This window comes from Panthera leo, chromosome B4, assembly GCF_018350215.1.
Source record: "Panthera leo isolate Ple1 chromosome B4, P.leo_Ple1_pat1.1, whole genome shotgun sequence".
NCBI classification, from domain to species: domain Eukaryota; kingdom Metazoa; phylum Chordata; class Mammalia; order Carnivora; family Felidae; genus Panthera; species Panthera leo.
In genome coordinates, this window is record NC_056685.1 from 134593166 (window position 1) to 134620205 (window position 27040).

At 48.3% G+C, this 27040-nt stretch overlaps 1 protein-coding gene across 7 annotated transcripts in view; it reads right to left on the reverse strand.

Annotated features, from left to right (window-relative positions):
- The window catches only part of TCF20 (transcription factor 20), a 102562-nt gene that overhangs the window by 34753 nt on the left and 40769 nt on the right, over positions 1-27040 (reverse strand). For all 7 annotated transcript variants that reach the window (XM_042948004.1, XM_042948003.1, XM_042948000.1 and 4 more), the window contains exon 2: positions 13481-19174. In XM_042948004.1, the coding sequence (XP_042803938.1) occupies positions 13481-19138 (5658 nt within the window). In that variant the 5' untranslated portion in view covers positions 19139-19174. The remainder of the gene's footprint in view (positions 1-13480; positions 19175-27040) is intronic.

A 27040-nucleotide genomic window follows, 5' to 3' on the forward strand; every position in this document is an offset into this window, starting at 1 on the left:
ATCAGCCCAGAGCCCGACGCGGGGCTTGAACTCACGGACCGCGAGATAGTGACCTGAGCCGAAGTCAGACGCTTAACCGACTGAGCCACCCAGGCACCCCTCATTTTATTCCTTAAAACAACCTGATAGGGTGGTCCAGTTATTATCTCCGTTTTTACTGGGTAAAAAATTAGGTGGGGAGAGGCTAAAGGACTTGTCTACCATTACAATTTTGCAAGCAGCCAATCCTTATGAATAATTCAAGAATAGAATGAGACCTACAAGAGTCTGTAATCATTACCCCTTGCCAACAATCTCTTCTGGGGTCTTCAAAGACCTTCTGTTGGATAAATGCAAGAGTCCCTTTTTCTCTGGGCAGCCTGGTCAGTGCACAGTGGTTATGTGATAAAAAGGTGGCTCCATCACGTGGGTTCTCTTTCATGAGTAAGATTACAAGGGCAACAAATACATGATGGCGTTGGCAAAATTACTGAAACTGTTTGAAAATATATCAATGACTACGGCGCTTCAGAATTCCCAAGTCAAATTAAAGAGCTAAAGGCAACAATTGGTATTTGCTCGTGGTCTCAGAGCCTTTGAGGGCCCAAGGGGTGTGTGTGTGGGTGTGTGTGTGTGTGGGTGTGGGTGCGCGCGCGCGTGCGTGTATCATTTCCTGGGGTTCCCTAGAGTTAATCTGGAAGCTAATTCTGAATGTGATCTTCTAAAACTCACCAACAAAATCTTGTTGGCATATTCACAGTAAATGGAATTCTCTTTTTTCCAAAGGAGGGGGAGGGATGCGTCTGGGAGAATGGAATTTCCTTGCTGGAGAGATTAATACCCCTGGAAGTGATTCACTTTACCGAAGAAAGGTGTCTAAGTCCCTGTAAAGCCTAGCCCTGCCAGGAGGCGAAGCTGAAGCAACAGCAGTTTACAAAGACACCTACCACAGCCCTATAGCCACCTTGCACAGTGCTTCTCCATCTCTACCGTGGGTGCTCAGCACACAACCCTGGTCTGACATGTCACAGTGGAGAGAAAGTCTCTTGGACAGTACCTGGCCCACAGTTGAGTGTGCTAACTACTAATGACCATTTACGACCACCTGTGACGGATAAGGGGCAGGAGCACGTGGAGAGAGCCAGGTGAAGGGGTTGCTCGAAGTAGAGAATGAAGAGTGGTCCTGGTGGACTGTGGGTGTCAGAGGGCATGGGAGCAGGGCTTGGGAAAGCAGGGAGGTGTGGCTCTTAATATGTGCCTATTTCTCCCTCCGCTCACTCCTCAAATCCCCCAAGTCACTCTGACCTATTGGCACGAGTCTTCCTGACTCAAGTCAGGTGCGGCTTCTTGGTGCCTGCACAGACCCCACGCTCTCACCGCACTTTTCATAAGCGCTGATCTAAGCGAAGCTAGAGCTGCTCTTAGCCACAAGAAACCATCCATCAAAATTCCTTAGTTCTGAAAGGGTCGTACTTCCCTTGGATGGCTAAGAGGCACCTCAGACTCACCACGAACATAGTACACCTTTTGATTTCCCCACCAAACCGGTTCCTCCTCCAGGCTTTCCAGCGTCAAGAAACGGCATCGTGTCTGCCCCATTGTTCTGTGCCAGTCCTGCTCACACAGGCCACAGGAATTAGCTCCTGCCCACCTCTCCAACTTCATTACCCTCTCTCTGTATCCAGTACCGCCTCACCATACTGCCTTTTCTGTTTCTCCAATCCACCAAGCTCGGTTTCCCCCTATAGCCTCTGTATGCTCTGTCTACAGTGCCCTCTGATCTCATTATATAATGAGTGGCTCGTTATACCACTCCCACCTCAGCCTGTCAGGGAAATTTACCTGGACCCCCAATCTGAAGCAGCTACCCAGTCACTGTCTATAACATCATCTCATTTTAAATATGTGCACTGATTTGTTCCTGGCACAGAACAGATGCCAACTAATACTGGCTGAATGGACAAGTGTAAGGTGCCAGTAAACGGGGGCTGGAAGCCTGCAGGGCATGGCTATGCTTGGGTTTTAGAAACATCGCCGCAGAGTGGGAGGCCTGGGTGGCTCAGCTGGTTAAGCACCCGACTCTTAATTTTGGCTCAGGTCATGCATGATCTTATACTTCACTGAGTTCAAGCCCCATGACTCTTGGTTTGGGCTCAGGTCATATTCTCACAGTTTGTGAGTTCAAGCCCTGCGTCGGGCTCTGTGTTGCACTGACGGTGCAGAGCCTGCTTAGGATTCTCTCTCCGTCCCTCCTCCCCTACTCTCTCTCTCTCTCTCTCTCTCTCAAAAATAAACAAACATTTAAAAACATAAGATAAAGTAAGTACTTTAAATGGCATCCAAAGGCCCACCTCCTACCACCAAACATCTGTTGCTCGTTACAGGTCTCTTAGGACAGCCAGCTAGACACAGGTTCACCCTGCCCTGATCAGCCATGTGTCAGGCACTATGGTCGGTTCAGTCAGGAAAAGTCATGATACATGGTGCTGAGTGGCACAACAGGTATGACGGGAGTGCTGGGGACTTGCTGCCTGGAGGACCAGGTGACAGGTGAGCTGGTTTTTTAAATGTGCTTTTCAAGAACAACAACAGTGGATTAAAATGCCCAGGCCTGCTGGGAGGTGCGAAGTCTCGTGTCTGCAAACACAAACAGTGTTTTTGAGGGGCTGCTTTTTCAAAGCACTAATATATTTTGATTTCTTCCAGAGGGAACTCTACCTAGAAACAGGCAAAGAGAAGCAACTGGCCAACTATCCTACTGCTTAACGAACCATCATCCCACCAACTCAGCTTTTTTCAACAACAGCAGCAAATACAACTTACAAGCACACCAAAGGCCTACACCTGACACCCGGCTCAACCAAGATTTAAACTTCACAGAGACAGTTTTCCAAGCCTGGAGCCACCTGGCATCTCTGTGGAGCCAGTTACCATGAGTACGCCTGCGAGTGAAATGAACAAAGACGTTTTACTAGAAACTCTTCCACAGGCTGTGCAGTGAAACACGTAAGAAATGAAACGCCTCCAAAACTGATGTCACTGCAGCTGGGTCCCTCTCCCATCCTGAAGTTTGTTCTTTCAGACGGTAACGCGCTGTTGTGTTGACCTTGGTCTCACGCATCTGCTTGTGTGGCAGTTCTTCAGTTCTATTCTCTTAAGGCACATTTGACAGCAGTCTGCTGGCAACATATTCAAATTAAGTGTCAGCTCGTAAGCACAGCGGCCAAAATCACCCCACCGTACCTGGCTTACTGGGACAGGGTCATCCAGGGCTGACTTTCCTCTTCAGCTTAATTCTACCCAAGAAGCTTACTGATAGGGACATGCCTCCACTAAAAGGACACGTGAGGACACTTTCCAGGCCGGACACCAGCTCACAGTACTTGCTTCCTTTAAAACTACCTCGATGCCAAAGCTTCTAGGAATAGTTTAGCGTCCACCAACGAAGCTGCCTGATCTCCAACGAAGTTAATTGTACCAACAGTCCTCGGTCACCGTCCTATTTATAGATGAGAAAACTTTATCTAGGTGCTCTCCTAAATGCCTCCTTTAGGTGGCCCTCCTGAAGAAAGGGTTTCCATGGGTCCCCATTTCCCAGGTAACTGAAGTTATTCAGACTGGGGAAATGGTGCACACAAAAATGACAAACTGAGGAGAAACATTAAAAGTAATAGGGGACGACTGCAATATCACTAATCCAAGAAATAAAATTTAAAGGAAAAAATTAAAAATTTAAAAATACCCAATGTTGTTTGCCTCATAGTAAAATGTGGGCTCTCCTGTATCTATGGATGATCACAGCTCAATACGATCCTTTTTGGTTAAACCGCAAGATAATGCCTAGCAAAACGCTTAAAATATTCACACTTTTTGACTTAGCAGCTTAACATCTGGAGGTTTTCCCTCACATAAAACTCCATGAATAGAAATGTTTACCGCCACATAAGAAATAGTAAATAAACTGGAATCCTCAATGTCTAACAGTGCAGGAATACTTGGCTAAATTACATTTATACATGTATTAAAACAAAATACCCTAAGTTACTATGCAAGCTAAAATTACAAAATTAAGTGAAAAAAGCCACACAGCTTTGTATCTATAGTTAATGGCAGAGCCTCTCTGGGTCTGGATCCTGGACTCAGTTTTGTCCAGGAGCACAAGGAGGCCCACCTCGGAGGGCTGCTGTGAGGTTTAAATGTGATAATTCATGCACAGCGCTTGGAAAGCACTCCATCCGTGTCAACAATTGTTACTACACTATTATTATATCTAGTAAAACAAGCACATGGACAAAATCTGGAAAAGAGGCAAATCTACTGGGCTGTCAGGATTTTGCCTTTCTTTTACCTACTGTTCCATTAGTTTTACGATATGAATAACACTGTTACTATTTACGCTTATGTAGAGAACATGTAATTCTGTCATAGAAGGTAGTTTGCCCTTTTATGACTCAGGAGTTAAGACGGAGCTTCCAGCCTGTGGACGTACCCAGCGCCCCCCGTAGAGCTCGTGTGGCCAGTCTGCTAAACCTGTTCTTCTTTAGTCCTTTCTCGGCTTTCCTGTTGCTTCCTAAATTTAGTCCTTTCTTGGCTTTCCTGTTTGCTTCCTGTGAGTGGAACTTCTCAGACCCTCCAAAAATAAGTGTCCGTGCATAGTGACAACCTGAACCTCAGAACCCATGTGACCTCAAAGTAAAGTGCTTGCACTTTGTCTCATCTCAGTTCAGCACATACAGGCCTTCAGCTACACCCTGGAACTCTGAGAAAATGGGGTGTTACACTGTGCACAATAGAGTCTTTTCCAGGCCCCCAAAAGTAATGTTTCATATCAGCTCTTTCTCACTATAATTAAATGCAATTTGGTATTCCACTGTGTTGTCAATAATGTCAGTGTCTTGGAAAATTATTAGAAAGCCAAAAATAGCAAATTACCTCTTCTGTGCCCCCTCCCACCCCCAATCATATTGTAGCAATAATTAAAATGATAGCTTAATTTCTTTGATGGCTTTTCAGAGAATTCTCTAATGAAGGATTTTTTTTTTTTTTTTTAATGACACAGATCTCATGATTTCCTATTTCTTCCCACTTTCTTGCAACGTGGATTAAGTTTACTGGTTTTACACATATCCAAAAAGCTAAATAAAAACCAGCCAGTCCTGAGGAGAAAGTACCGTCCTGGAGACCCGGAGCACGGTCGCCCCGAACACGCAGACTCGGCTGAGCTTTCACGCCTAGTGTTCCCTCCTGCCCACAACACGTTAGCTGCCAAACGAGGGTCTCCCTTCTCTTCCTCATCCCCTCTTTGCTGCTACTGGGGTCTTACCCCACCCCCTCCGCTGACCCGCTCGCTTGGATGGGAAGCCTCAGCATCATTCCTCACTTTCCTTTACCTGCCACACCTAGTTGGTTTTGGATCCTATCGACTTTAAATTCCAAAGTGATCGTCGTTATCTATCCACTCCTTCCGATTCCCTTCTCTGCCACTTCTTCGGCCCCTGTCAGTGTCATCTCTATGTAGACTAATGCCACAGCCCTTCAACCAGAGACCTGCCTCTTCATCTCTCCCTGCGTCTCTCCTGAGTTGCCCTCATAAGACCAAACCCAATCGTGTGATGTTACACACTCAGAAACTGCTAGTGGTTTCGCACTGCCCTTAAGTCACAGGCTCAATCCTCAGACTACAGTACAGCCCTCTGCAGTCTTCATATACTATACGTGTTACCTTTTGGGGGGGGCGGGTGGTGGAGTGTGATGGTTCTGAATCATTCTGTGAATTCTTTATTATTCTGGATCTCTGGGTGCTGACCCATCAAAAATGTTTATTTAAAAAATAATTTTAAGGGTGCCCGGGTGGCTCAGTCGGTTGAGCATCCGACTTCGGCTCAGGTCACGATCTCACGGTTTGTGAGTTCGAGCCCCGCGTCGGGCTCTGTGCTGACAGCTCAGGGCCTGGATCCTGCTTCGGATTCTGTGTCTCCCTCTCTCTCTCTGACCCTCCCCCACTCGCACTCTCTGTCTCTCAAAAATAAATTAAAAACTGTTAAAAAATTAAAAAAAAATAACTTTACTACTGGGTAGACTCTTTACTTTGGCCTTAGGTAATCACTATCGAAAAATTGCCAACTCACAAAAAAGAACATTAATGCTCTTATTTAATGGACAAGGCAGATTTTATTCCCTTCTTTCCATCTCCTCTCCTTTGAATAATCTAATTCCTGAGAATGTCCGCGTGGGCTGCTGCCATATCAGAAGACACTAACCAATACAGCACCTGAAATGCCACACGCCCTGCTCTCCCCAAACAAGAGTAAAAATGAAAAGAAAATGGTTGTTTCACATGCAGGGCAGCCTCCCTTCCTGGAAGAAGCACTGACGGCCCACGGACTACAGCTCCCGGGGTGAGCTCACAGGAACGCATCTTCACGAGAGCACGAGAACGCCACTCTAGGGCAGACACTGGCCCACAGCCTCGCCAAACATTACTCCGTGCACCTTCCCAAGAGTCACTCGTGCTCCTGACAACCGTCTTCACAGCAGGCGCTCTCAGTCTCCACGTTTTATAGATGAAGAAGGGGAAGCACACGAGCTAAGTAAGCGCCTTGAGCAAGTGACTGGCGAGGAAATGCCAAGTCCCGGATTCACACGAGGCAACGGGACTCCAGGGCTCTCACGGGACCGCCACCTCCCCGCCGCTGAGCGGAACGGCAAAGGCACAAAGGCGAGGAGGATCTCTGAGGGCACCACTAGGCTGACTGGATTTTCCCTTATCAGACTTCTTTTCAATAGGAAGATGGGAAGACACCGGCCTGCAGCTGGAGGCCTTCAGGTCCTACAAAACTGGCCTTGGCCTGGGGCAAGGGGTGGAGGACAGTCTGGAACGAAGGAAGCCCCACGTCCTGGAAAATCCAAGCTCTCGCGCGCGGGGAAGCGTGTGGCACGACGCGTGAATCCCGTCACCCTTCCTGACAGAGGCCGGGAGCCCTCCTGCCAAGTGCCGTTTCCCACACACCAGTGTGGGACCTGGGGCCAAGGCTCCCCGACGCTGAGGAGGGAGTGAGGGGCGCTTCCAGCGTTCAAACTTCAGAGCTGTACCGGTTTTCTAGAGGGACCCAGACAGCTGCTGACGTGAAACGAATGCCTACCTCTGCGTGCTATCTCATCACCTTAGCTCTTTTAACACATCAGCAGTAACCAGTTCAACGGCTCAGGGATGACTTATTTGGCCTAGTATGGAGTCACCTGTCGATATTCTTGTTTATGGTCCTTTACCTTTGGCATTTGGTCTATTCCTTATAGCTTTTATTTTATAATCAGGTGTAAAGTGTCTCTCATTATCCCTCCCCCTCTAAAAGAAACAGATTTTAGGAAACTTCTTTCAATTTGTCACAATGTATTCTGTAACACAATATAAGCAACAAAATTCAAAACTGCAAATTTCATGATACTCCTTAGAATTTAGAAAAACCAAATCCTGAAAGAAAGTTAACCTTTCTCTGGAGGTTAGTGTCAAGGTCATCACAGGTCGTGTTGAGAAAAACAGGTAATAAGATAATCACACAACTCTGTTATCTGCTGAAAGTCACAGGAATAGAGAGATGCATGAACCCCGGTGCCTGAATGGGTGATACAGACAGGCTGGGACAGAGGTGTGATTTGTGGCAACAATGATGAAGTGACAGCCAGAGAGACGGGACCAGAGAGGAAGGCAGTGTAAGGAAGCCAGGGCAGGGGGTAGGGAGGGGTCCAGGGGAGGGACCGTCACCGTGGGGCATGCGTGTACAGTGAGTCAAGAGCAGAGACCAGGAGCCTAGTGGGAAACCTTCAGCAGGACCTGGGCAGCCTCCATGGGTGGGTGACAGTCCATTACTCACTCAGGGAACACAAACGGAAATTCAGGGAGCACAGGACAACGCCTTTATTTCACACATAACCAGAGAGGCAAACTGACCTGTTTTTGATCATTTAACATGCAGTTACGTTTTCATAATGTAATAGATATATTAATACTTTTACACTTGTGAAATTATGTTGTCACAATTTAAAAATTAAGGAGAATATTAGCCTGTTAGAGATGGTGGAAGGATCTATTTAAAGTTATATTAAAAATAAACTTTAGGGGCGCCTGGCTGGCTCAGTCAGAAGAGCATTCAGCTCTTGATCTTGGGGTCATGAGTTCGAGCCACACGTTGGGTGTAGAGATTACTTAGGTAAAACTTAAAAAAAAAAAACAACAAAACTTTAAATGGAATCTTTAATACATTGATTTAAAAAAAAACATTAACCCCAATCTAGTTAATACACACTGTGGGGTAAAAACTTTTTAAATTCCCATGGAGGTTGTTAAGAATCTGTTTGGAAGGGGAGTGGTCAGCCGGGGCGGGGGGTGGGGGGGGGGGGGGAAAGGAGGGAACAAGCAGGCCAGCTCTTCCCCAGAGCAGGGCACACCAGGGATCCCTGTCTGCTGCCACAACCCTGAACCCTGAAGGCCTTCACGTTCTAAAAGTATCAAACACGGTTTCTGTACACCGAGTTATGCGTATGTCTGTTTCGAGACAACTGCCTCTGTCACAACATTGTGTCAGATCAGAGGTCACTGTGGGCTCACATATACAATCGGACCAAGGTAAATAAACAGAGGTAAGAGTCAGACAAAACCAGAGGACTGTGCAGAAATGAACGGATTAAGTCCCACACTCAGAAAAGGAAGGAGAGCAAAGGCCATCTGCTTGAACAGGAATGTTCTAGTTTTCAGCAATTTTCACAGTGTGACACTTACAGGGAGGGAACTGCTGTCTCTCGAGGACTTCATATTATTTTGTTATAATATTATGCCTGTCAAAACACCTGATAAATACACAGGCCAAAATGGATCTCTAATGAAATATATGTGGCCTTATCTCAACATGATAGGATGCTTGTTAAGCGCACTGCAATTGGACGCATCTGCTAAAACCTAAGACAAAACTAGACTCAAAGTGGCCTTGACAAATTGAAACAGCATCTATCAAATTAAATGAGAAGGCAAGTTAGTGTAATTTTAATTTGTTCTCAAGTACATAAGGAAAAGGAGAATAAAAACCGGGCAAATAAAACAGAAAAAGAGCCTATAGTCATAGTGGAACATCGGTCAGCTCAAAAAGCTAAAGAAGCATAATTTTTTAAACCATTTTTAAAATCAACACATCCGAGTGTGTTTCACTAAAGCCAAATCATTCTTTATTCTGAGGGTAATGGAACGGTGCTGTCTCCCTTCCTATCTCATTGGGTGGCTTGTGGGAATAAAACAGATATGCAAGTGTACAGAGAAATTAAATTCAATATACAAAGCTAGCATTCTACTCCAAAATGGATGTTAAATAAACAGAACGGAATTGAGGGAAGAAAAAGCTTAGTAATTTTTAAAGGGTGATGGCATTGAGAGTGCAACATAAGAAGATAAAGATTCAGCTGTAGTATGAGGTATATTTAAGATTTGTCATGAAGCTACTATGTTCTATGTCAATTATACCTCAATTAAAAAAATAAGATTGGTCAGCTATTTGTCTGAACCCTGTTATTAAAGGAGATGGTGGAATCTGCAGCCCTGATGGGGCCACCAGAGAACCCAAAAATCTAATTTAGAGCCTCTACTATATGGAAGAAGCATAGGGACAAAATTACTGCCTTTATTATGCCTTTTACCTTTAAATGGAGCATTCCAACTTTTTATCCCTTAGGACAGATGATTAATTTGAAGTACTTTTGAAATAGCTGAGGCTGAAATTAAGATTTTATTTTTTAATGTTTATTTATTTTTTTTATTTTTGAGAGAGAGAGAGAGCACAAGCAGGGGCGGGGCAGAGAGAGAGGGAGACAGAGAATCCCAAGCAGGCTCCAGCTGTCAGCGCAAAGCCCGATGCAGGGCCTGAACCCAAGAACCTCGAGATCATGACCTGAGCCCAAGTCATATACTCAACTGACTGAGCCACTCGGGCGTCCCTGAAATTATTTCTAAAAAACAGAAACCACTTTCAATTTTCTCCATCTAAAGTGCTTCATGTTCTTCTAACCACCTAGTCCATGGCAGCGGTGGGATGGGGATGGGCCAGAGAGAATGATTTATCATATTCAGTCTATTTGTTCCAACTATATAACATGCCAGATTTTACTTTGGGATCAAAGCTGACAAGTAGTAAATAAGCTAAATTGTGACTTTCTGAAGACACAGATTCCCAATTAGGAATTTTAAGAGGCAAGTTTGCTGGTCACCAACCTTTCTGGGGTGGAGGGACTTGTGATTTAGTGTGGTCACATTATTCTCGGGTGTCTTCTACTTTCTATAAACTAGATGTGGGCTGAGACACAGGATTTAGGGATCTGCTGGGCAGGAGTCCACCTGCTGACAACCGGTTACCAATGACTGCCCCAGAACGTTCAACAGTTTAGACATAAAAGTTACTCTGAGAGGGGCACCTGGGTGGCTCAGTTGGTTAAGTGTCCGACCTCGGCTCAGGTCATGATCTCATGGTTCATGAGTTTGAGCCCCGCATGGGGCTGGCTGCTGTTAGCATACAGCCTGCTTTGGACCTTCTGTCCCCCTCTCTCTCTGCCCCTACTCCACCGGTGCTATCTCAAAAATAAACATTTAAAAAAGTTACTCTGAGAGAGATTAATAATATTCTATGTTGTAATAAAGAAAACACTGGTAGGGGTGCCTGGGTGACTCAGTCAGTTAAGCTTCTGACTCGGTTTTGGCTCAGGTCATGATCTCATGGTTCTTGAGATCAAGACCTGCATTGCGCTCTGCACTGACAGTGCAGAGCCTGCTTGGAATTCTCTCTCTCCCTCTCTCTCTGCCCCTCCCCTGCTTGCCAGTGCAAGTGCACATGTGCTCGCTCTCAAAATAAACAAACACAGAAAGAAAGAAAGAAAGAAAGAAAGAAAGAAAGAAAGAAAGAAAGAGAAAGAGAAAGAAAGAAAGAAAGAAAGAAAGAAAGAAAGAAAGAAAGAAAACAAACACTGACAGGTGGGCAGGGACACATACCTGAAATAACAAACACAACAAAACAAACCACCAAATATGGCAGGCAGGCCACCAGCAAGATGAGTACTGAGGCCACCAGCTGATAGAGTACTGAATACTCAGGATTGACTATTTACAGAATTTTGTACTTAAGGGTCTTAAATGTTAGGTCCCTTTAGGACTTGTGCATTGTAAAATGTCACATGTGTACAAAGTAAATGTGTTTCAAGCCTGGGGATTGGGAGCAACTCTGGTGATGGAGAGGAAAGGAGGGAGAAAAAACTCACGTGGGGGGAAAAGGTCTGAGAGGGAAAGGCAAGCCCCTTGTGTGACTGAATCAGAATGTTCTAATTTAAATTATGTTATCAACTTCACAGGGCACCTGGGTGGCTCAGCTAGTTAAGCGTCTGACTTTGGCTCAGGTCATGATCTCACAGCTTGTGAGTTCAAGCCCTGTGTCGGGCTCTGTGCTGACAGCTCAGAGCCTGGAGTCTACTTCAAATTCTTTGTCTCCCTCTCTCTCTGCCCCTAACCCACTCACATTCTGTCTCAGTCTCTCTCAAAAATAAACATTAAAACATTTTTTTAATTAAAAAATATATAAACTTCCCATTAATTACATTCTTTACTACAGTTTACAGTTTTGATTTCCTTTTTATCAGAGACTGATAAATTCTGGAGACAATACAATGATAAAATATACTGCTTTGGGGAGAAACGTAGGGGGAGAGGAAAAGAATGTCCAAGGATACTATGATCCTGGCTGACATAATCCTTCTTCACGATGATTAAAAGTCACCAGTATATTTGTCCAGCGTGGTAAAATTTAAATATATATGAATACAAAAACTCTTGCGTGATTCAATATCGTAGACCCAACATTCATTTCCCACATCTGTTCCCCTCCCAGAAAGAGAAAGGGAATAGCTTCTATGACATGGACATGAAGGACAAGGACATGAAGAATGGGAGAGGAAACAAACACCTGAGAGATGTCCCAATTTCCAGACGCTGGAAATCGAACAAAGAGGGCGCGAGCCAACGGTCTGAGAGGCACAGAGAGGAACGAGTGCAGCGGAGGAGCCACTAGAACGCCAGCCACTGTGGCACAGAGCCTGGAAAGGCACAGGCGTCTCAGAAAGCGGGGCCAGCAACCAGGTCGTTGGCTCAAAATTTTAAGAGGAGGTAGGTCTCTAACCCAACCCAATTCAAGCAGTCAATGGTCCACCTCCCAGAAGGATATTTGGAAAAGAGAAGTTTCTTGAGAGTATCAGAAATAAAGATAAATAAATCTTTATTTAGAGCTGAAGAGAGTGTGGAGAAATTAGAAAAGGCAGAGAGAGAGAGAGAGAGAGAGAGAGAGAGAGAGAACGAACCCAGGAGAGAAAAGGCAAAGCCAGAGGATTAATTCAGGAGGTACAACACCTAACTGACAGGATTCTGGAAAGAACAGAGAAAAGAGAAGGAAGGAAAGTATCCAAGAAACAACACACAACAAACTTCCTCAGCTGGAAGGCAGGAGTTTACAGTCAGCAAGGGCTGGCACAGTGAGTGAAGAGACCCACCCCAAGGGCAACTGAGAGGATCCTCAAACCTTCCAGAGGAGGAAGGCAGCACACACACTAAAGACTGAATCGTAACAGCTCCTGTCCCTCAACTGCAGCACTAGAAGCTACAGGACAAGTCAGGAGTCAGGACTTGAAGGCAGTGAGAGAAAATTATTCCAAATCTAGAATTCTATACCCAGCCAAACCTCGATTAAGCAAGAGGATGGGATAAAGACATGTTTTCGCATAAGACAAGATCTCAGAGTATTTACCTCCCGCCACCCTTCTCAGCAAACTCCTAAGGGATGATGATGTCCCGTGTGAGCTGAGGGCGCAGGCTAAGAAAGGCGAAGACATGGGGTTGAGGAAACAGCGTTCACTGGAGGAAAGAAGTGAGTGATAATGACGACGAATGCCCCAGGACAACAGTTACCAAACAGTCCTAAACAGTAAATACCCTGACTGTCAGGTTTGGGTCAGGGAGATGTGGTCCAAGGAAAGCCATAAAAACATGAATTAATAATTCTAGAGAAATGGAAGAGTTTTAGAAGAAAGGAAATATAACCGTGGTATACTTCATAAGCGTGACAGAGTCAGATGTTGAAAAACGGGGGAAAAGGATCCGTGAATAACACAGATAGCGGTAAAAGCTTATTGTTTAGAAACAGGAAACTGGCAGAGGAGTGGGCGGTCGGGTTCGAGGAGGGGTGTGTTCTGGTAAGCGGTGCCGCACCCACGTGACTTTGTAACCCAGGGACCCTTCTTACCGATAAAACAGACGTTAAACAAATCTTCCAAATTACTTCATTTTCTGTCCATCGTTTGAGCCTAGGGGCTTTAATCTGGAGGAACTGCCATGCGATACAGAACAACAGGGCTGGAACAAGCGAAGGCGGAAGGAACCGCCCAGAAGGGACAGAAAGAGCAAGCTGGGAAGGGGCTTTGCACTCACCATCTCTCTGGCTATTTCCAGCGCCTCCTGCAGGCCATAGAGCCTGCCGCACACCAGGTAGATTCCGTTGGCCCAGAGAATACAACCCTCATGGACCCAAAATTCATTGCTGTCAAGAGGTAGTTCAGGGATTTGTAACTCCAGCTCGGGGCCACCTTCGGAAGTGGTGGGCACGGAGGGCTTTGAGTCCAAAACGGTCTTTTCGCCGCCGCCCTCGGTGGTTGCTTTCTTACAAGGGAGCCCCCTGGACAGGGACCGAGGGCCCCCGCCACAGTCTTCCGAGCGGTGTCGCCGCTTAAACCTGGGGTGGGCGGCCAGGCTCCTCTGCTCCTTCTGCTGCTGCTCTTCCTCCTCCTCAGTGTCCGTCTTGGAGCCGTTGGACGCGCTTTTGTGCCGTACCTTAACCTTGCTCTGCATTTCCGTGGCCCTCTTGGGCGGCGGATTCTTCGGGAGAGTGGCTGCATAATCTTGGGGATAAAAGGGTCCAAAGAGGTCGCCCATGTTCCGGTAACTGGCCCACTTGCCACACAGACAGCAAACCAGGTGCCCCATAACAGAAGACTCTGTCACGACGGGGCCCTGCAGCATGAAGGACGAAGCCGGGAGCACCTTGCTTTCAGTGCTGCTGGGCGGCGGGGTCAGAGACCTCTGACCCTTCCGACCCCTCACCAATTTGGTCTGTTCTTCTTCTTCAGCATTGATGATTGTACACACGGCTCCAAGTTCACACTTATTTACTACATGGATATAAGGGAAAAAAGACTTGTTCTTGGCGTCGGTTTTATCCAGTGGCTGGGTGGCATACTTTAGTTTGATCTCAGGTTCTTGGGGTTCCACGATGGGAACCGCCTGTTTGGTTTTCCGCTTCCTTGGCTGGGCCCCAGGCTTCCTTCTCTCCCGCCTTTGCCTCTGCTTTTTTGGCTTTGGCTCTCCATCTGCAGAAGCTTCTGGTATCTGAGGGGGCTGAGGGGGTGGAGGTGGTGGCTGCTGTTTCTTCTGCTTGTTCACACTACCGATGGGTCTCCCCTTCTTCTTTCCTGACGGGAAGTACCCCTTCGGGGGGAAACCCTCTTGTTTGGGGGAAATCGTCACTGTATCGCTCTCCTTGTCTTCAGCCTTGGGGTTTGCCTCAGGGGCCGACACGCCCGCTGGAGGTACATTCTTTGCGTCAGAAAAGATTAAAGGCGCAGTCCCACCAAGGGAACCGTCTGGTCTCCCCTGGTTACTCCCAGGCTTCTGTGAGGTGGTGGACGTCATGGTGCCAGGGGGTTCCTTTCCAGCGGTGACCGTGTCTGGGTGTGTTTCGGTCTTCACTTTGTCGTCCCCACTGCCACGCCACTCCTCGGAAGACCTCGCCAGGGGCTTTTCTACGTTCAAGTCCTGGCTTGTGGGACAGACTAGGTCAGATACCAGCTCACCTTTTCTCTTCTCCATCTCGGCGTCCGGAACAGCCACACTCCCACCTTCGGGAGGGCCACTCTTCAAAGACAGTATGTCATCGAGAGTAACCGTGTCTCCCCCAGCCTCCGCGCTGTTCGAGGATGCACTCCTCCTAATATTCGGGGACGTGATCTTCTGAACTATAGCCTCCAGTTTCAACCCCCGTCCTTTCCGAGGGGGCAGTATTTTGGTCTTAGCAGGGCTTGTGAGGGTGACGGCAGGGCAGTTCCTACTATCTGGACTCGGAAGGTCCTTGGAGGATTCTCTCTTAGGGACAGACTTGACATCCTGACTGTGAGAAAGATGCGCATAGGAATTGAATGCTCGATCGGCGCCTTCTTTTGGTGGGTGAAGGAGGCGCCCTTTATCTTCGGTGTTACTGTTTTTCACATCTTGTGACTGCCTCTTGCTGGGGATGGGAGAGATAAAGGAACGCACCCGCCTCCGCATGATTAAGGGGTTTTGAGAAGAATGATCCTCTTGGCCTGGAAGCCTGAGCATAACATTGCCGGGTTTGGATGACTGTGCGGTCTCGGCGAGCCCGTGCCCGTCGGCCTCGTGGGGGGGTCCGTACCTTTTCTGATTGGACATCCCCGGAGGGCCGCTGCTTTTGGCTGGAGAAGTCTGTCGGGAAAGATCCCAACAAGATTCTTGTTGTAGCTTCTGGGAGCCATGCTTCAATTCAATGCCTTTGTTAGACAGACCGTCACTAGACATGAGGCAGCGCCCGCCTTCCTGAGCGCTGGGGTCGTGGTAAGTCCCCATTGGTGGGCCATACATCATACCGTCTTTGTCGTTTTTCAGGGGGCTCCGCACCCTGTCGAGAAACTGCTGCTGCCTCGGGCTCTTCCGTGGTCCCTCCTGCCTGTGCTGTGCCGCAGAGATTACTCCCTGAGCAGAGCTGCTGCTCCAGTCTTTGTATTCCTCTTGTTGCTGTTGGTACATCTGTCTCTTATAATGGAGCTGAGAATTCAAGCCTGCGTTGGGGTCCCCATAAGCATGAGCCCGCGTATTTGTGTGGTAAGCGGAGGCCAGGCTTTCTGAGTTGGGAGAGAAGGGAGCGTGTAAAGAAGTCCGGTTGGCCCTCTCCGAGAAGGTCATGTGTGGGTTCATGTGATGAGGGTCTCCCCCTGGGCCTCTGCTCCTCCCAGGAGACATCTTCAGTTTTTCTGAGAAGTCATGATATTGCGAAGGGGACCGACCCCTCATGCCCTCCCGACCACCGACTCTGCCAGGGACCCGCCGCATTGGCGCGGGTCTGCTGTCCTGTGGGCCGTAGTCTGAGATGGAATCGTGGGCTGCTCCAGGGCTGGCATTGCCGCGGTAAGACTCGTGCTTGATGCTAGCAGGATGGCAGTGGTCTCCGGATTTCTTGTTGTTGAAACTAGCTTGAGATTTGGGTGGTTCAAAGTCTTCTTCTTTTATCTGCCCGCTCTGGGATTTCAGCTTTGTTTCCATGGATACCAACCCACCCGGAAGAATGACCGACTGACTTAAACTTGGATTGAGCCGTTCACTCCTTGCAAGTCTGGCGTCAGCACCCATGTGTCCCAGTGAGTGAGCCCCCGGGTCCCTGACAATCTGTCTTAGTGGAGAAATATCACAGATCACTGATCTTCTTTCAGAGAGGGAACCCCCGGGCTCATGAGCCGATGACTGGGGCTCTATTTCAAACTTTCTGGGAATCGGATAGTCAGCCAAATTGATCTGTTTCATCTCAGGAGCCGTGCCGCTTGACTTCCTCTCCCAGGGGCCCCAGTGCGGGTTTTCTAGTAGGGACCCAATGCTTTTGTTCAAAAGGCCCCTGCTAGCCAATTCATTGGTTTGACTGACCAAGACGTTAGGCCTCGTGGCTCCTTCCAGGCCACCAGCCATGCCCTGATGCTCCTGAGTGCTCCTAGAATATCTCCTGTCAGGGTGGTGGTGGTAGCCCTGAAGCACTTCCTGCAGGAGGCTAGGGAACTTCTCATTTCTACCCTTTCGCTCCCCGTGGCCAGTGAAATCACCCTTATCTTGTCCCGTAGGATACTGAGGAAAGCTACTGACGTTTCTTGGCACGGCCGACCCGAAACTATCTTTGTAACTGTAGCGCAGGCTTCCAGGAGATTTGCTGGGCTCACTTCTGCCTATAAAACCAGGGCCCACCGCGGAGTGCCCGCTCTGGCCATTTCCCTCTCCATTGTGGTTCGAGTTATTATCTCCATTCTTGTTTCCTTTGCTCCCGACCCCCGGGGGCTCTGGCTGCGGAACTGATGGGTGACTGGTCTCCTTTGCCCCACCAGTGCTGGGTGGCCTTTGAGTGACTGCAGGATCATCCTCTTGGGAGCTTTTATCTTGCCCACCAGGCTTTTCTACCCGACTTGTCATAGCTTCCCGGGAGACAATCACCCCAACCGTCTTCTCATTGACTTTTGGGTTGCCCTCGGATGACAACGGTGTGTCCTTAGCGCCTGGCGAGGCAGCCTCTTCGCCGGCTGCAGGACTGGCATTGAGTCTGGGGGCTTCGTTCTGAGTGCCTTGCGCTGGTGAGGAGCCAGCTTTCTCGGAGGCTCCGCCCTTGTAGGTGGTGTCGGAGCTGGTGCTCTGGCCACTTAGCTGCCTCACACGCTCGCCTTGATCCTCAGAGCTGCTGGAGCAGCCTCCGTCCAGCGACTCTGCCATGGGGGACTTCAGTTGTTCTTCAGGCTGTGAGGAGCCTTCGGAGTTTGTGCAGCTGTCTGCTTTCTTAGAAGACGAGGAGGGCCTCTTGGAGGTCTTCTTCTGAGGCGTCAGGGCATCAGAAAGTAGCATGTGCTGAACGGTATTAGGAAGATTGGCCACTTGAGTACTCAGGGCGCTCAAACTACTCAGCCCAGGATCTGTCAGTCGCTTTTCTGGCACTCCTTCTAGTCCAAACCCTTTGAAGCCCGCAGCATGAGAATTAGGGCTGGGCATCATGGAGGGGGTCGGGCTGAGCTGGGGCATTAACTGTAAAATTCTGTTTCTGGAACCCATGGGCACACTGCCTTGCCCGCACTGGAGGCTCTCCCCACTCTGCATCAGAGGAGACGGGGTGGAGCTACAGCTCGGAGACTGAACCACCGAGGCCGCGGGGGAGGGGTTCGAGATGGGGCTGAAGTTCTGGTGGAACTGCATGGGGGACCTCACAGGAACCTCGGGCTGGCTGTACTGGCCCACCTGGCCCTGCAGGGGCAGCTTGGTGGCAGCGTTGGTGTACTGCATCACATGCTGAGGGGGGTGCTGCTGCGCCTGCTGCGCCTGCTGCTGCGCCTGCTGCTGCGGCTGCTGCGTCCCTGGTGGAATCTTTGCCTGTTCAAAATTCTTCATAGATTGAGGCTGATAGCTGTAATTTGATTGTGTCCCATAGGCCTGTGCATTAGAACCCACGCCGTGTCCTTCATACTGGGATCCAGCGTTCACGCTGTAACCGCCGTCGTAGCTCTGTCCGGACTGGCTGAAACGCTGTGGCGAAGGGAAGGAGGAGGAGGAGGAGGCGGCAGAAGACTGGTAGTGTTGGCCGAACTGACCCACTCGGAGCTGGTACCCGGCGGCAGAGGACGGCAGAGCTGAGGGCCGCTGCATCGGCTGCAGATGGGACGAACCAGACGCTGGCTGGCCAGTGGCTTGCGGCAGAGGCTGATGGGACTGGTAAAGCTGTTGTCTCAACTGCTGTACCTGCTGCTGCTGCTGCTGCTGCTGCTGGCTGGAGGCCTGCTGCTGGTACTGAGCGCTCCCTGGAGAGAAGGGCCCCGTGTAATCCTGCTGATAATGAGACACACCACCAAGGGCAGAGTGCTGTGCTTGAAACTGGCCCACGTGACCCTCGCTCCCATACTGATTGCCAAAGCTGCTCCCCTGGGGGGGTCCGTAGCTCTGCACAGGCCCCGAAGGCCTTCGCTGAGGCGGCTGCGGGGTTCCCGTCGTCACGGGGTCTTTGCTGCCCGCCATGTAGTAAAAGTCTCCAGCCTCCTTCCTGAAACCCTGGTAGCCCTGGTGGCCAGAGGTTTCGCTAGCCATCGCTGCCGCAGCCGCCGTTCCTCGTCGCCCACCGCCGCCGCCGCCGCCGCTGCCACCGCTGCCGCCACCTGCACCCCCAAAATTCTGGAACATCTGGGCCTGACGAGGGCTGAACTCTTCTATCCGGGATGAGCCGTGTACCTCCTGCGGGTAGCTCTGTTGGTCTCCGTGGTAACTGCTTTGCTCCCGGAAGGACTGCATACTGTTCAGCAGCACGGCAGCAGGCCAACAGCCCTCCTGGAAATGGAAGAGGAGACAGGAAAATATCAGACACGCATCTCCTCCGTACAAAGAAAATCAAGTCTAGATGATGGAGGGGATACAATCTTTCAGACGCCCAGATGAAGGGGACTGGGCTGAATCTCATCTCCTTTGATTTCTTATCCTATCCCTCTCTGAAAATGCAAGTAAGTGGGGAAATGGCCTCAGGAGTGAGGCAGAAGCCTGTGGCAGCATGAAAAGAAACATTCTGGGTAAATACAAATTTAATACAGAAAAAAAACCTCACAATTAAATAAATGAGCCCCCAACATTCTATCGGGCTAAAATACGGGGCTGTGCTATTACTATTAATAAAAAAAAAAAAAACCAAAAAAAAAACAATTTTTAAGTAAGTCTTCCAGTTACAGTGGGGGAGTGTGAGGAAAAAAACACTTTCATTTATTTGCTTTCATTATTATTTGTCTGATTGCTGAACTGAGTCTCAAATAATGATGAGGCAGTCACTCCACTGGCTGTCCCACCCTCCCCAACTTTGAGCAACAGAACTCAGTCTCATGTCCAAATGCATGCTATTGCAGGTTTCCTGTAATTACTGACTGGTGACCCCAGGACACTCAACTCTGATCAGTGTATGGATCCCCTGATTGCTGCAGTCATTCCTCACAAACTTAGGGCTTAACCTCTTTCTTGACAAGCAATTGTGTGCAAGGCACTCCTCCTTTCAGCCATCTGTCCTTAACTCCCAGGGACAAAGGACTAGGCAGCATAAGCCAAAGCACCAGTGACTTTTCTTCCAGATTCTTTTTGTAGGTCTGCAAGAAGTTCCAGCACCTCTAACACCCACACAGATTTTTATTTGCCAATCTAGTATTCACAGAGTTATAACTGGCCATTACTGTGAAGTCGGAAATTGAAACAGTCACTTTGGAAGACAGTACAAAATATAGAGGAAAATAAAAATTCATCAGCTAGGACCTAGACTCTTCTCAAAGTCATCCGATTGGGTCAACAGCTTGCATTACCTTTGCTGATGTAATTAGCATGTAATGTACTACTCTTCTTAGTCAATCAAGAGACGATCTTCTTATTTTTTTGCCTTTTGCCTGGGCCTGTCTACTTCTCAGGGTTAGCTGAGTAAAACAAGGTCAAAGAGCTCCTAAACTCTTTAAAATCAGTTACTTAAAGAAGTTGTGAGGGGCACCTGGGTGGCTCAGTCAGTTAAGCGTCCGACTGGCTCAGGTCATTTGTGGGTCTGAGCCCCGCGTCGGGCTCTGTGCTGACAGCTCGGAGCCTGGAGGCTGCTTCAGGTTCAGTGTCTCCCTCTCTACCCCTTCCCTGATGGTGTTCTGTCTGTCTGTCTCTCTCTCAGAAATAAACTTTTTTTTTTTTTAATTAAAAAAAGTTGTGAAACACATCTAGGTTAGGGTAGGTGAGGGCAAAGTTTTCTTACAATGGCTTATTAAGCTAGTTTCTTCTTCTTAGCTCCTGCTCAGGGAGCTGACAATAATGCTGCTAGCAGGTAAGTCAGCAATCCTTTTCAAAGTTAAGCTGGAGTTCGCATCTCCAAGCCCTACGGGGGGCTCGACTCATTCAAGTGAAGCTCATTCAAGTGAAGCTGCTCTGGGGGGTCCCTATCTCCACCCCATGAACTCTCTGACCTCCTCCCCTGCCAGTCTCTGCTCTGGTCCTGTGGTATCCTGCTTTGGGGACCATCAAAGGCATTTCTACAGAGGAATTTTGCTCTGCCTGCAATGCGCTTCCCCTGTAGACGCATGGCTTGCCCCTCTTAACTTCCTTCCAGTCTCTGGGCAAAGGCCAACTGACCGGTAAGGCCTTCCCTAGCCATCCTATTAAGAACAGCTAACTCCACAGCCGAGGCTGGGCTTTCCCGATCTCCCTCCCCAGCACTTATCTCCCAACAGACACAGATATGCTACTTGGGTACTAGTCATCTCTCCCCCCCACTAGAATGTAAACTTCCTAAAGGGCAGACTTGTCCCTTGCTGTAATCTTCATGTCATTAAAGAGCACACGGCAGGCGTTCCATTAACCAGTAAACGGTAGAAGAACTAGGCTTTAGAGAACTAGGCTAGAACGTACCTACTCAGAGGTGGTAGCGTGGCGGGGAGATGAGAGAATGACAGGATGAGAAAATAGAACGTGATCAATCTAAAAGCAGAGCTGGAGGGTGCCGAACACCCTGCAATCTTGTAAAATCCTCCAGGCCCAGTCCCAAGGGGGGGAACACCCAACTTGAGTCCACAAGAGAGCCGTGAGGAGGCTTTGGAGAGTAAACGTGGGTCAGAGCTGAAGATGGTCAGTAACTCCAAACTCAGAAAGCTGGCCCACTTCTTCCCGAAATATCTTAAGTCTAAAATAGCTAGACAAGTGTCTACTACTTTGATATTAAGCTTGATTATATAATCACATGACCCAAAGTCATCTTTAAACATTCAAGTACAAATAATCTCAGAATCTAAAGGAAACCGCTTCTCATCATCTTCAAACTCCTGCAACAGACTGCTCTTTTCTGTGTTCCTGTGAATCTGCTGCTGGGCAACAGACAATAGCTTACTGTAGTGTTCGCTACAGTACCAGCCCCTCACATGCACCGTCACTAACCCTCACAGCACGGACACCCTCATTTTACAGATGAGGACACCAAAGCACAGAGCTCACAAGGCTCCTGAGCAGCAGGCCCCCTCGGGCTACGTTCCTAATATTACACTACCCCGAGGATCCGTGATGCAGCCAGTGACAGGTGCCATCTGTCCTGTCAGAGATCACACATTCCAGTGTGTCCCTTCTCTGCCTCCCTCTCACAAGGACCTCCCCCATTATTTCCAGCACCGCCGAAAACATTCTGTCCACACAGGTATTTCTCCTGTTTGTGACTGTGCCTCTACCCTGGCTCTCAATGCCAGTGGCCTTCTCCAAACGATCGAAGGTGGCTGAGATGGGTTCCACTGAACAAAAAGACTAAATCTGGTAGGTTAATGAAAAGTTCTCTCAAGAGATACTCTCTCCACAAATAAATATTTTACATGCTGTTTAATTAATCCTTCTGTAAATAAAATCAGGCTTCTGAAAATCTACATGTAAATCTAAATGTCACTTGCTCCAAAGTTTTCCTTAGCAGGAGCTCCTAAGAGCTGAAGACGAGCTTAACGCTGGCCAATCCCGCCCACCGCAGGCCGGTGGGTCCCTGAGAAAACCCTATCTCCAGAGGGAAAGAGATTTGGGTACAATTCCTCAGAGGTCTTTCTCAGCCCTTCCCTGGAGCTTCCCTGTCCTGTGGGATGCCCTCCTCCTCCCTATCGTTGTAGTTCTGGTTTATGAACCAGACGAGGAAAAAAAAAAAAATTCCCAGCCAAATACCTCCTGCAGGGTACCAGTCAAGCTAAACATTCTTAATATACATGAAGTATCCGGTCCATAAGAAAGTGAATGCAAGTTCCTCTGTTTTGGGAGCTCCAAGTAAAACAAGAAGAAAACCAAGTATCCCAGCAACTAAAAATGTCAGCCAGAGGGGCTCCTGGGTGGCTCAGTCAGTTAAACGGCTGACTCCTGATTGCGGCTCAGGTCATGATCCCATGGTTTGTGAGTTCAAGCCCCACGTTGGGCTCTGAACTGACAGTGTAGAGGCTGCTTGGGATTCTGTCTCTCTCCCTCTCTCTGCTCCTCCCCCGCTTGTTCTTTCTCTCTCTCAAAATAAACAAACTTAAAAAACAATGTCAGCCAGGATATTTGTAACTTTAGTATCAGCCTTATAAAATAAGCTAAGAGAGATCTTTCAGATATCATCCTATCATTTTAAAAATGCAAATACAGTTTTGAACATCATGATTAATACCGACAAATGCCTGAATTTCCTTGTTTGAATGAACGCAGATGTGGTTAGAGAAAAACTGACACTCCAAAGGAAGCCAGTCACCCATGAGGAATTTGTAGACGCGCTCTGAAAAGAGGTTTGCCACTGCACCTCCCTCCCCAACTCTCCCTTTCCCTGATTTCCCCTTTTCTGGTTTTCTCCTATTTTCTAGCTTTCTGGATGGGTTCAGCGGGCCGTGGAGTGGCACTAGTGAGGTCCCAAACTCAGTGCCCTCACGTTCACAGCCCAGAGCCTGCATGCCGACCTCCACCGCTTCTGCCTGTGGCCCGCCCTCCAGCCTGTCGCAGGGCCACGAACTGCCACCTCACAGAAAAGAGCCGTGGCTTGCTTTGTCCTCCTTTCCTTGCACGTACATCACCCCACTCCCCAATCCAGTCTTCCCCACAAAAGCCTCCAAACTGCCTTCAACACCGTCTCCTCGGAGGTCTCTCCAGGCACCTGCTTCCTTTTTCAGTTCGGGCTTAACCACTGTGTTTCTGCCCCTTCTCCTCCCTTGCCTTGAAAAACTGCCTCAGTTCTCAGGACAAAATCACCACCTGTGCTTCTAGTTATGGCCCCTGCCTGGTGGACCATTCTGTTTGCCCTGCAGCCTCCCTCCTCACCCATCTCCCCCCTACTCCAGGCCCGGAGAGGAGGCAGAGTGGGGACCCGAAGAGGTTCCGGTGCCCCCTGTGGCTTCTGGCCCAGTCTGGCTGGGACGAGGCAGGAAGAGAGTGAGGAGGGGGGATTTGTTCTCCGGGTTCCCACCCTGCAGTCACTGAGGCTGGCTGAGACGGTGCGCCAATGGCCACGCTCCATTTGGGGAACCTGAACAGCCACTTTCTCCAGGCCTCAGGAACTGCTTCCTCTTCTTGCCTTTCAGGACTGGGAGAGTAACAACTCCTGCTATTGCTGGCCCAGAGACTCCACTTTCTCCACTGGTGTCCCCAACCCTGCTCACTCACTGCGAACAGTCCCAATCCTGCACTGTGGTCAATTCCGTGTCATGATGACTCTCTTCTAAGCCCTCCTCTGTAGATCAGAAGCTGGGAGCTACTTTCCATAACCCCCTTTCCAGCATGGTCGCAAAGAGAAGCACAAGACAGATTTGGAAGACAGAAGAGAAAGCAGAGACCGCTACCCCAGAGGAAGTGGTGACAACAGACACAGGTGCATAGTGGCTTCCCTGTGAGCTCATGAGAACCACTCACTGAGGTACCTCGGCCCTAGATGGGCAGGAGCAGCATCTCTGACCTTCTCAACCCCAGCGGTTCTGCCAGCAGTAGGATAAACCTTAATTCTTCTGTCAAAACTCTTCAGGAGCACCTGGGTGGCTCAGGCAGTTTCGGGTCACAATCTCATGGTTTGTGAGTTCGAGCCCCACGTGGGGGTCTGTGCCGACCCAGCTCAGAGTCTGGAGCCTGCTTCGGATCTGTGTCTCCTTCTCTCTCTCTGCCCCTCCCCCATTCACACTCTGTCTCTGTCCCTCAAAAATAAATAAAAATTAAACACACACACACACACACACACACACACACACACTCTTCATACCTGGAACAGTAAAGCTTCCCCTCTCCTGAATGATACAATTAAATGCTCCTCAAATTACCCAGTTTGAGTATGCCATCTGTTTCCTGCAGGACCCTGACTAATATAGTTCTTCTCTTATTCCTAGGATTTCAGAGTAGATTATTATCACTTGGGGAGTGAGAGACTTCTATTTCATGCAATATGGCATACCAGAGGAACTAAGAAATCTCCTCTCAACAAAACACCTAGAAATGTCACAGAAAATGCACAGCCAAGCTGCAAATAAGATATGTCCAGGGTTCAAAATTGGATGGAATACCAAAAACAGAGTGGCAAGCAGGTGCTGGGCTCTGACTGCCAGGGATGGGGTAGGAAGGCGTTTGCAGTATTTATCAACCGCACCGCCACAGTTCTGATGACCATTTGGGGGTAGAAGACAAGGCCTCTAGTGGCGGGGGTGTGGGGGGGGGGCGGTGGGGAAGAATAGTCACTTCTGCATGTAAAGACTCTGGGCAGCGTCACTTGTGGCTAAAATAATTTCTCTAAAGATGACAAAATAGATTTATTCTTAGGCCGTCACCAACTCATATTTTCAATGATAAAAACGTTCTTTCCTCAATGGACCCAACTTCCCATCCTCCGGGAAAACCACAATCGGCTCTCAGCTACCCTAAGCAAGAAGCTTTAGAATAACCCAAACTCAACTCTTCCTTTAACCCTTTGTATTTAAGATGTCACCTAATCCTGCCACTTCTCCATTTCCTGTATTTGTCCCTTACCTCTCCAGCCTTGTCACTGGCGCTTTCGCCTTTCTTGACGGACAAGAACACCTCCAGAAGTTCTCTTTCCCAGCACCCAGCACCCGGAACAGCTTTGCTTCACCAACGTCTTGACGGTGTTCCCCTCCCCACATGCCCTGAAGCCCTCTGATGTCTTCCCAACTGCATTTCTGCTCCTCTCCACCCAAACAAACCTGCTCAGTCCCGTCTAGGCCACCACGTGCTCTTCCTTTTCTGAAGCATCCCTAGGTCCAAAAATTCCTTCCTCCTTTGTCAGTCACGTGGCTCTCAGAACCTAAAGAACTCCTGAAATGTGACCTTCTCTACAATTCTTCCTTAAAACAGAGAATTTGCTGGCTTTTCTCTGCTTTGTAACAACAAACATAGGGGAGTACGCTTGCCCTTAACCACTATCCAAGGCACGTGCTATTGATGTAATAATAACTACCATTTATTCTACGTGTCATACACTGTATGCTTTACATACATTTCAATTTACTGATGAGGAAACAAAAACAAATTATGTAATTTGCCAAAAGTCACCTTTCTAGGATAAGCTGGAGCTGATGTTCTATAACTCAGTTCCAAAGTCCATGATCTTTCTGTCATTACATCACAAATTCTGTAAGGAGCACCCAAGTCCAGGTTTTTAAAAGTCCTGACCAACTTTTGTGTCAGATTTATAATACCTGCAGCAATCTCTTATTTACTGCACGTCTAATACAAGTCCTGCACTGCACCAGGCGTTTTACATAAATGTTAATGTATTTTCATCCTCACCATGCTCTAAGAAGTATTAGTGCTCCTTTTTGTAAACTGAGGCTCAGAAAAGTTCAACAAGCAAAGCATTCATAGTAAACAGAGGTGAGATACGGAATGGCCACTCCCCAAACCCCACTGTACTTCTGGCAGAAGCCTGCCTTGAACCAGGAGCAAGACACTCACAAACCAGGAAGCATTTTAAAATTTGTTTATTTTTATCTTGACAGAGAGAGAGAGAGAGAGAGAGAAAGCGCATGTGTACAGCAGGGAAGGGGCAGAGAGAGAAGAGGAGAGAGAATCCCAAGCAGGCTCCTCGCTGTCAGCACAGAGCCTGATGTGGGGCTCGAACTCACTAACTGTGAGATCGTGACCTGAGCTGAAATCAAGAGTCAGATGCCTAACCAGCTGAGCCACCCAGGAGCCCCTGGGAAGCATTTTAAAAAGAAATCTTGAAGGGCACCCTGGGTGGCTCAGTCAGTTGAGCATCTGACTTCGGCTCAGGTCACGATCACACGGTTTGTGAGTTTGAGCCCCACACGGGGGTCTGTGATGACAGCTCAGAGCCTGAAGCCTGCTTTAGATTCTGTGTGTGTGTGTGTGTGTGTGTGTGTGTGTGTGTGTGTGTGTTTCTCTCTCTCTCTCTCTACCCCTTCCCCGTTCACACACTATCTAAAAAAATTAACATTAAAAAATATATTTTTTTTAAGAAATCTTGAAATTTGCTAGAACTGAGTTCACTGCTTGTATCTGGATATATCCATGCTATTTGCTTTACACGTGTGCAAATGAGGGATCTTCCTAAATAGATCAATCAGGCCCAAAGACCTGCCCAATGACTTGATAATTCAAATTCTATGTCCTATTTGCAGAGGTACAGTCTAGATTTTTCCAGTGACTGATAGGTCTCAGCACAATTAGGCCTTTAGAATAAGCCAAGGT